At 47.6% G+C, this 9,809-nt stretch overlaps 4 protein-coding genes across 4 annotated transcripts; 3 read left to right on the top strand and 1 right to left on the bottom strand.

Annotated features, from left to right (window-relative positions):
* Positions 1 to 1,337: 1,337 nt before the first annotated feature.
* On the top strand, positions 1,338 to 2,829 carry PCYB_062180 (centrin; the record flags this gene model as incomplete). Its single annotated transcript, XM_004221385.1, has 5 exons — positions 1,338 to 1,520; positions 1,941 to 2,055; positions 2,229 to 2,306; positions 2,535 to 2,578; positions 2,710 to 2,829. The coding sequence occupies 5 exons, from the start codon at positions 1,338 to 1,340 to the stop codon at positions 2,827 to 2,829; spliced, it is 540 nt and encodes a 179-aa protein (XP_004221433.1).
* A 299-nt stretch (positions 2,830 to 3,128) lies between these two features.
* Positions 3,129 to 5,562, top strand: PCYB_062170 (topoisomerase; the record flags this gene model as incomplete). The annotated part of the gene is made up of 9 exons (XM_004221384.1): positions 3,129 to 3,292; positions 3,452 to 3,580; positions 3,724 to 3,764; positions 3,919 to 4,002; positions 4,133 to 4,193; positions 4,404 to 4,466; positions 4,616 to 4,740; positions 4,910 to 5,002; positions 5,194 to 5,562. The coding sequence occupies exons 1-9, from the start codon at positions 3,253 to 3,255 to the stop codon at positions 5,560 to 5,562; spliced, it is 1,005 nt and encodes a 334-aa protein (XP_004221432.1). The 5' UTR covers positions 3,129 to 3,252.
* A 130-nt stretch (positions 5,563 to 5,692) lies between these two features.
* PCYB_062160 (hypothetical protein) lies at positions 5,693 to 6,091 on the bottom strand (the record flags this gene model as incomplete). The annotated part of the gene is made up of 2 exons (XM_004221383.1): positions 5,693 to 5,732; positions 5,919 to 6,091. 2 exons carry the CDS (start codon positions 6,089 to 6,091, stop codon positions 5,693 to 5,695), a joined length of 213 nt encoding a protein of 70 aa, XP_004221431.1.
* A 999-nt stretch (positions 6,092 to 7,090) lies between these two features.
* On the top strand, positions 7,091 to 7,811 carry PCYB_062150 (DNA-directed RNA polymerase II; the record flags this gene model as incomplete). Its single annotated transcript, XM_004221382.1, has 2 exons — positions 7,091 to 7,339; positions 7,527 to 7,811. The coding sequence occupies 2 exons, from the start codon at positions 7,091 to 7,093 to the stop codon at positions 7,809 to 7,811; spliced, it is 534 nt and encodes a 177-aa protein (XP_004221430.1).
* Positions 7,812 to 9,809: the final 1,998 nt, after the last annotated feature.

Raw genomic sequence — 9,809 nt, 5'->3', positions numbered from 1 at the left:
GTTTATTTTTTTTTGGGGCTGGGGGGATGGCTATTTAACCGTTTTTGTCTCTTTTATTTTGTGCGGGGCATTGCGCGGGAGCACCTTGTGGTGGAAAATCACCAAAGTGGTTGGGGGAGTTGCGGTAGTTGCCCTTTCACTGGGGGAGAGAACGTGCAAAGTAGTATCAAACAACTTGCGGCGGAATTCATCCCCTTGGTAATTCCCAGCTGGCAATTCTCACTTGGTAATTCCCATCTGGAAATTCCCCCTTGGTTGTACTAACCCTAAAGATTACTTCCACTCTCGCGATCACTTAAACCTTCCGCTTAGCTGCGCTCCCGTTTGGGGCCCATTTTTTTGCTCATTTTTGTCGCATTTCCGCGGGATATCCCCATTAACCGCTAAACACGTACTTACCCACTTGCGTATACCCCCTTTCACATTTTCTCGACCTGAGGGCATGCCTTTTTTCTTCCTCAAGTGTGTGCGCGTAAGTTCGCGCGGAGTTTAGCTGCCAGTCTTGCGAAATTTTTTCATGGCCCTAAGTGGGCGAGTAAAAATGGCAAGCTTTAGGGGGAGGCCGCGGAGAAACGTAAAGCTTGTTGGAAGTTTAAGGCGGCGCTTGATATTGCGCAAGTGCTAAAGAGCATTGTACCGTGTGCCATGTTTCGTGTGCCATGATTCGTGTGCCATGATTCGTGTGCCATGCTTCGTGTGCCATGATTCGTGTGCCATGCTTCGTGTGCCATGATTCGTGTGCCATGATTCGTGTACCATGATCCGTGTGCACCTGCACGTGCGCATGTGTAAAGCCGAGTGGAAAGCCTTTCCCCCGGTGCGATCAGCCCGAGGCACGAAAAAGCGCGTAAAGGCGTGGAATTTTTTATTTTCCGATATACCCGCTCAAGCAATGTTTTTTCCGCCGCGCAGGGGCAGTATTTCCTAAGTTAAGCAAAAAATTTCTGCACCTCTGGAATTACTGACTTTTCGAATTATTGACTTCTCTAATTAGTGACTTCTCAAATTATTGACTTCTCAAATTATTGACTTCTCAAATTATTGACTTCTCGAATTATTTGCTTCTCCGCTCCATCTCTTCGCGGCTCCACCTTTTCGCCGCTTCTTCACCTCTCCACTGCGCGTCACCAGCTGTTCACTTTCACCCCTTCCCAATTTTGCAAAAATAGCAATTTGAAATTCACGCTCGTGGGCGCAAAAAAGTGTATACCTCTGCGAGCCCAAAAAACTTTACACCTCTGTGTGCACATTTTGGGGCCTCTTCCGTTTTTTCCCTTTTTGCTTGTTTTCCGCGCTTTTCCTATTTTCCGCATTTTGCGCGTCGCTCGGAACACCAAATGATTAGCAGAAAAAGCGAAGTCTCCAATTTCACCCCAAGGGCCATTACGAATAGGTCTATAAGTAGCAACCGGCGGAGGGGTAGAAACGAAATAACGGAGGAACAAAAGAATGAGATAAAGGAAGCTTTCGATTTATTTGACACGGAGAAAACGGGGAGAATCGACTACCATGAGTTGAAGGTATGGCGCGCTAGTGGGCGGCGAGCCCCCTTCCGTGTGAGCGGCACCGCGAGTTGTATCACCTCCAATTATAGCTGCCTTTTTACGAAAGAAAATCGTGAGGACGGCGGAGGGCAACAAACGAACGGAGGCAAACCAACGCGCTGCAGTCGACGCAGTAAAAATAACACGCCGTTAGGCCGTCCTCTTTTTTCCCCATGCAATAAGCTTACTCAACTGTGCAACATGACTCACGTTACGCCCCACTGGGTTGGGTACCCCCGTTTGAGTTTCCCCAAGATGAACAATCTCTGCATGTCACTGTTTATGTTTGCTCCCCCGGAAGGTGCAACCCTTTGGTATAATCCCCCTAAAAACGCTGCCCCCATTTTAATATCCCCTTCCCCCTTTCTTCCTTTTTCCTATATATATTTCCTTCAGGTAGCAATAAGAGCTCTTGGGTTTGACATAAAGAAAGCGGATGTTTTGGAACTGATGAGGGAATATGATAAATCCAATTCGGGCTATATAGACTACAATGATTTTCTGGACATTAGTAAGGCGACCAGATGGGGGAGATAATGAGTGGGCGAGTGGTGACTCCCTAAGGTGAAGTCGCGTAGATGATGAAGGACATAAAAAAAGGGAGGGGGAAAATTTACGCACGTTGTTATTTCGCAGCAAAGATAACACTTTTTTTTTCTTTTTTTTCTTTTTTTTCCCTTTTAGTGACGCAGAAGATCGGGGACAGAGACCCAACGGAGGAAATAATCAAAGCGTTTAAATTGTTTGACGATGACGACACAGGTGGGAATTTTTTAACAAGAGTGAACGGGGATGGAATGGCCTTCTCTTCCCTTTTCTTATGTCCCAATTTGCCATTTCACCGTGGTGCAGCAGGGAGAATGTGCAATTGAACTTCTATTCGGGTTTGCCGCCATAATCTTTGCATTTTCTCTTGTAGAGGATGAGGTGACTGTCTTGCACATCCTTTTGACATATTTTTTCACGTTCCAAATTGACCCAACTTTGCAGGAAAAATATCGCTAAAGAATTTGCGGAGGGTGTCCCGAGAACTGGTGAGGCCAGCGGGCGGCCGACCAACGCGTAGCCAGTGCTGACACTGCATTTTACATCGCTCACAAAGCGTTCACACAACGGTCGCACAACGCTCGCACAACGCTCACAAACCGCTCACACACACGCGCAGGGAGAAAACCTATCCGACGACGAACTGCAAGCCATGATAGACGAATTTGACAAGGACATGGACGGCGAAATTAGCCAAGAGGAATTCCTCAGCATAATGAAACAAACGAGTCTTTACTGACTTGCTGGAAATTTGTGTATGTCCCGTCCTTCTGCATATGAAGAGACTGCGGCGAAAGTGATCATCCTTTCCGCAGACATCCACACACAAGTGGATGTAGTTACCAACGGAGAGCTTCCCACCTGTGTGCAATTTTTTTTTTTTCATTTTTTTTTTTTTTTTCAAAAATTTGCCTGACCTGTATATACACTTTTGGTGAGGCATTCAACCAGTTTGCTATTTTTTTCCTCAATTTGCTTGCCTATGCATTAACGCCGTGGGAATATTACACATGTATCATCATTCATGTTCTTTCGTTTATGCAACTATGCGTGTTCGGTCGATGTGCAACAACTGTATGGTTTGTAAAAGTTGTTTTTGTTAACTTTTTTTTTTTTCCTTCCCAAATTAAAAGACGCAGTCATTGGTGTATCCTTCCAAACGATGGACAGTCACGGGGTTGACAAGGGCAGGATATTTGAAGGTTACCGGGGCGTACACAAGAGGGCACACGTAGACGCATGTATATGTGTGCATGTGTTTGGGTGTCCTGTCGGCTCCATCTGAGCGAGCTTAATTACGCGGCTTGCCCGACTAAGTGCCATTTTCTCATGTGCGGTACCCAACCAATTCGTGCTCGCAGAAATAGAGGACTTTGTCCTCCACGTAATGTCCTGGTTGCTAAGCTTTGACGTGGATATTTTTAAGGCCAACTCGGAGAAGCAGTACCCCCGCGCCCTCCTCAACCGGCGCCTCGTGGGGCTCTGCAGGAGTGTGTACATGCGTAGAGACGTGGAGAAGCATGCGTAAAAAAGGCGTTGCGAAGCATGTGTAGAGTTACGCCTATGCATTCTAATTCGCCCTCCCTTTGTGTCCACTCCGTTCATGTCTTACCACTCCCCTCCCCCCCGGCAGCCGTATCCGTCGTACAGCTCGTCAACGATATGGTCATTCAGGTTTAACTTAAAAAGGGGAGAAAATGAGCAGTGGCTACCCCGAGGGGCAACTCTGAAATGTGTAATCCGAATGAGGTATCTTCCAGTTGGAGCATCGGACTGACTAACCTAGCCCGCTCTCACAAACGCCCATTTTGCTTACCCCCTCCCTAAGGACAAGAGCTGCACGCAGAGGGAAATATACTACAAGCTGTACAACCTCTTCAGCGAGCAGTGCCAAACGAATCGGCACATCCTGGTGAGGGGAGCAACCCGCGCAGAGTAACCTTCCGGAAAGTGACCCTCAAGAGAGTTGCCCGAGCTGAGTAACCCCCGCAGAGTAACCCCTGCAGAGTAACCCCTTTGCGCACCCTACCCATCCCCTTTAGCACGTTTGCCACATCTTGGGATTCCCCAGGGCATCCCTAAATGTCTATGCCTCGGAAAAAGGTTCCCTCAATAAGGAGCGCGCCGACTCGCGCGTGAAAATGGGGGTCTTCTGGGGGGCACACACATGCGTACATATATGCATGTATATGCTCCTGTACATGCTCGTGTGCGTGCCACCCAGCTACGTTTCGCACCGCTGAGCCACCCCCTCCCCGTAGTGCCCCCGTGGGCAAATTCCAACGAGGACAATTTTACTTGAACGCTCATCAGGGTGCATAGGCGGTCTCCTCGTGCTTCGAAAAAAGAACGAGCGTTTGAATCTGAACGAATTGGGTACGTCGCAGGGGAGTATCGGCATAAGCAGGGGTGGATAAGCGTGCATGTCTACTCCCTCTCGAAGCGCCGCAATACAGATCAGACGTGCCAAACGCGGCTACACTCATTCGCCTCATCCCCCTCCTCCAAAACACCCACTTTTACAGAAAACGGTTTAATGATTAATGACAGCCTTTTAAAAGTCGATCGCGTGGAGAGTCAAGCAAACTACATACTCGTGGTGGAAAAATATTCGCTATATCAAAAGCTTTGCGAAAAGGAGATATGGAATGTACTTTGAGAGCATTACATTTGGGGGGGTACCCACCACGTTCCGACACGCACATATACATATGCACATGTGACGGTTCGCATTTTACTTCCTACTGGCTGCACTTTTTCCCCCTCCCCTTCCCCCTTAATTTTTTTTTTTTTTTTTTTTTTTTTTTTTTTCACACCAGATTTTGCCCTGCATTTTAATAACCGGAAAGGGAGTGCCTGATTTTTCCACTCGGAAAATTATTTGCGAGCTCGTGGAACTCTTCCAGCTGGAGGTAAAAGAGGGGGACTGCACCACGGGGTTGTCTCCCTGTGTAGTGGCGATTCGCTTGGCCAGTCAACCTTTCATCCTAAGGCACTTCATGGACAGCTTTTGAGGTAGCTGCACGTCAAGCTTCCATTTCGACTCCCATTCTTCCATCTGTGCATCCATTTGTACTTCCTTTTCGGCCTCCCCACCCTGTAGTGCGTCTACGTGGGAGACTACGACCCCTACGGCTTCCGAATATACTTGAGCTACAAGGAGGGCTGCAAAACCAACGAAGATGCCATCTTCGCTTGTACCGATATGCGATGGGTTGGAATGAATTCACAGGACATGGACCTTATCCCCAAAGAGGCCCTCCTGGAGTTATCCAAGCGGGACAAAAATGTTTTGCGCAATATGCTAAATGGTGACAGACTCAGGTGCAGTGCAAAGGTGAGAAAGGAAATCACTCAAATGGAAAAGCTGAGTCGAAAATTTGAAATAGAGGCGATGGAGTCTTTGGGCATGGATTTTTTCATCCGGCAGTATTTGATAAGAAGGGTAATGCGGCGGGAGTGGGCCTCCTGAGGAGGGGAACCCAAGTGGGGAAGCGGAGAAGGAGAGAAGTGGGGACGCGAAGTGGAGAACAGGCGTGGGGATCCGACGTGGGGGCGGCTCCTTCCCCTCCCTGGGAACTTCATAACTACGTCATGCGTGTTCACTCCTCTTTTTTGATCCTCCGTTTGTCTTGGATGTATCTGTGGAGGGGGTATGGGAGGAGTGAAAAAGAAGAGGCGTGCAATAGTTGGGCACACGTGCGGAGGTATCTACGTGCTGTTGTGAAAAATGCCAAGATGGTGCAGCGGGTCCTTGCAGCGGGTCCTTGCAGCGGGTCCTTGCAGCTGCCCCCTGCCTGCCCCTGCCTCTGCCTCTTCTGAGCTGACCTGTTAATAACACTTTTGGGGACGAACTCGAGAGAGTACTTCTGCACATATTTGGAGTTCATGAGGAAGGGTTTATTTTTGCAGTGCAGGAAATACGGGAGGACGTTTTTCTTCAACCCATTGGTGAAAAATTTTTTAATGTGCTTGGAACACTTCCCAGCTGTGATAGTCATCGTCCCACGTGTGTCCTCCTTATGGACTTTCTGTGATCGCCGCATGGGAGGAGAAAACGGCACCGCGGAAAACTGCGCGAAAAAGTTGAAGCGTAAATTGGTCCTAGTTTTTTTTTTTTTTTTTTTTACTCTTTTAATTCTTTTTATTTCTTCCTTCCTGTGTTTCCCCTTTCAAACTCGAAAGGGTTCGTTATTACGCCAAATGAGCAAGCATAGGTAATTGCGATTCCAGCGGGGGACCAGCTTAAATGCACCAGTTGCCAATTTGTACCGTCGGGATTGAACCCCACCCCGTTTTATTTTCCCGTGGGAACGCGCGGAGGAGCGACGACGGAAAAATAGGCCGAATCTCGATCGAAGAAAAAAAAAAAAACAACATACATAATACTTAGTACATATGTACATACATGCACGTGCATATGTTTATGAGCATCCGAACCTGCGCCCCATAAGTTGACAAACTCTGCCACATTTCGGCGCGCCTTACGATGGAAGAGGAAACAAAGCAACAAAAAAGGGCTCCCATGATCTACTGATCGCACGATTTCACGATTTCACCATTTTATGATCCCGTGGTCCCATATTGCCACAGAAATATCTCGCGCTATCGCCCTGTACCATAGCCACCCGTACTTACCATGCTGCGGTTCTGAGTTGCCAACCCTCTTTCTGCATTTCGACCAAGGGGAGAGAAGAAAAAGGGCCCTCCCTCCTTTGCGAAGCGTTATCCACTAAAGTGTTGCATGTGCGCAAAACGGAGGAGCCACGACAAGGGCAACGTGAGAAGGCGCAATAAAGTGAAAATTAGGGAGGGGGTTCATAAAATAAGGGGAAAAGTGAACAGAAGAGAAGTGAACAGGGGAAAATTGAACAGGGGAGAAGTATACCCACCGAGCTCCTCCTCCTCCCCTCGTTTGTGAATTGACCACGTCTGCAACAGCTCTCTCTCCTCAGCAAACCGCCACGCAGCTAAAGCAACGGCGCACAGCCGAACGTACAATGTACTTCGTCATAGAGGAATGGAAAAATGTAATAATAAAGCCAAGTCAGCTGGGCCCGAGATACCAGCAGTTTATAGAAGATATGCTGCGAAACAGTGTAGAAGGTCAGTGCAATGCCAAGTATGGATACATAATTTGCGTCATCCGTATAATTCATAGTGAGCCTGGACGTGTACAGGACGGGACGAGCATGATCGTTGTGAAGGTCAAATACCAGGCCATCGTCTTCAAGCCGTTTAAGGACGAGGTGGGTGACTGTTCCTCCCCCGTGAAAGGGATCAATATCGTGGAGGACGCTGATAGGAAAACTTCACCCACGCACCCCCCCTTCTTTGCATGCGTGGATTGAGTTGATTCAACTGATGGGTGTACACAACATACTACACGCTCCCACTTTTTTTTTTTTTTTTTATTCCCCTCACCGCCCATTGTAGGTACTGGATGCAGTTGTGACGGACGTAAACAAACTGGGCTTCTTCGCTCAGGCAGGCCCGCTCAAAATTTTCATATCGAGAACAGCCATTCCCAAGTACTTCGAATACTCGGAAGATTCCCACTACCCCTGTTTTTCCTCAGGAGTGTACAACATAAAACCGCAGACAACAGTGAGGATAAAACTGCAAGGTATTCGCTACGACTTGTCGAACATGTTTGCAATAGCCACCATTAACAATGAGTACCTGGGATGTATCGAGTCGAACACATTGCAAGTTATGTGATAGAGGGTAGCGGCAATTCTTTTTTTTCTTTTTCAATTAAAAATGTGTACATATGGATTAACGTACGTGCTGCGTAGTTGTGTTGACCTCTCCCCATTCGCATGAACAAGGCAGTTTTTTTTTTTTTTTTTTCTTCTTTTTTCGCGCATTTGTTTCCACACAAAAGAGACATGGAGGAAACATTCTGCTTCAAACGTATGGACAGTCACCCAGTTGGAGGTGGTAGTTGTAAAACATGGGCTAGGTACAGCAAGGCGACAAGTGATGGGTGTTATCGCCACGCAGTGTACCTTCAACCATAGGTCAAACGTGTAACTGGCTTCCTTTTTGTTTCGCTGTGTAGCTGCCACATCACCTAACTGGTGACACCTTCTAATATGGGGGAATACGATCATGTGCCGATGGCAACACTGGTATAGACTCGTACGAAGTTGCAAGAGTCATGTGCTTGGAATTTTTACCCCTTCGATAGTCAGCCATAAAACCGTTTTAGCTAGCTACTCAGCTAGCTAGCCATTTTTTTTTTTTTCCTACGCGGTGAAAAGTGCAATCGGGAAGGTACACACATTTGTGTGCAAGAAAGGGAGTATCCTTCTGCACACATTTGTGTTACGTTTAGTATGAAGCAAATGTAGTGGGCATATTGGCAGGGAAACTCCAATATGTGATATTTTGTTTTACTTTATTTATTTATTTTATTATTTTTTTTTTTCCCCCTTTTCGCAATGCGCGTAACCGAATTGCCAAGTGAGAGTAATCGTGTCGAGGCAGCGAACTATCGAACGTAGCCAGTTCGGTTGAACAAGCCGTTTGGTTTATGCTGCAACTTTTGGTGGCTCCATCGGCTGTGCGGCAATTGGACTGTTCGTGCCTCGGAACGGTGCGCATTCAATTAACTTGGTGAATTAAAAAAAAAATTTGGGGAGAAGAACAGAGAGGAGGTGATGGGGAAACGTAATTTGTGAAGGGGTCACAAAGGAAGGGTTATGTGACGACCCTTGAGAGTCATTGAGGGAGTCATTCAGGGAGTCGTTCACTTTGTTTCACTGTGAACGGTGTGCACGTGTGCGCATGTGGGAAAGCTCTCGGCCGTATGCACCTGTATGCGCGCGTGTGTGCATGTGCACATGCCACTAGTCGTTAGCGGAGTTACGAGAACTGATGCGCAGTTATGCACTGCGATGGCAGTGCACGTGAGGGGTGCGCATGGCGTGAAGAGAGAGTGAACGGAGGGCGAATGCGGGGTGAATGGGGTGTGCCTTTTCATGGGGCGGAGAGGTGCCGCGCGACGAGGTTGTAACTCGTAGAGTTGGCGGAAGGCGGAGTAAACTCACATCTCTCCACTTTCCCCCGAGGGTTATTCGGCTGAGGGGGACACACGGGGGAGCAACAGGAGAGCAAAAAGAGAGGAACAAGGGGAGAAACGTGAAGGGACATCGCAAAGGAGTGATACAAAGGAGTGGTACAAAGGAGTGATACAAAGGAGCGCCCCTAAGGAGTATCACCAAGCGGTAATGCAATGGAGCAGTAAAGCGCGCGTGCAGAAAAAGTCTGATGGGTCAAGTTTGCGGGGGGAGGAAATGGAGCGAACTAGGAACACACAAATGGGCGAGCAAGCTGAGAGGGATGAGTGCGCGCACACCGGTTCGGTGATGATCATTCGCGGGTGGGTATTCACCTGTGGTTTGCACATCAGCGCCCAGTCACCAATGGGTCGCTCCCCACTGGTTCATTGGTTCAGGTGTACACACGTGAACGCGCGCAGGGGACGTACACACCCCCGTGTGTGTATCCGCAAACATACGGGCGTATTTACATGTGTGTACTTGCCGGGGGGGGAAAAAATAATAATAATAATAAAAATGATAATAAAAATAATAAAAAATATATAAAATAATAACAAAACAATAAAATGATAAAAAAGACAATAAACGGACTATTCAGCTGGAAGAATGAAATACGTGCATTAAGGCAGCTTCGCCTTTCCAAAAAAAAAAT

Source organism: Plasmodium cynomolgi, chromosome 6, assembly GCF_000321355.1.
Source record: "Plasmodium cynomolgi strain B DNA, chromosome 6, whole genome shotgun sequence".
NCBI classification, from domain to species: Eukaryota; Apicomplexa; class Aconoidasida; order Haemosporida; family Plasmodiidae; genus Plasmodium; species Plasmodium cynomolgi.
This window is presented reverse-complemented; position numbering and strand designations above follow the sequence as displayed.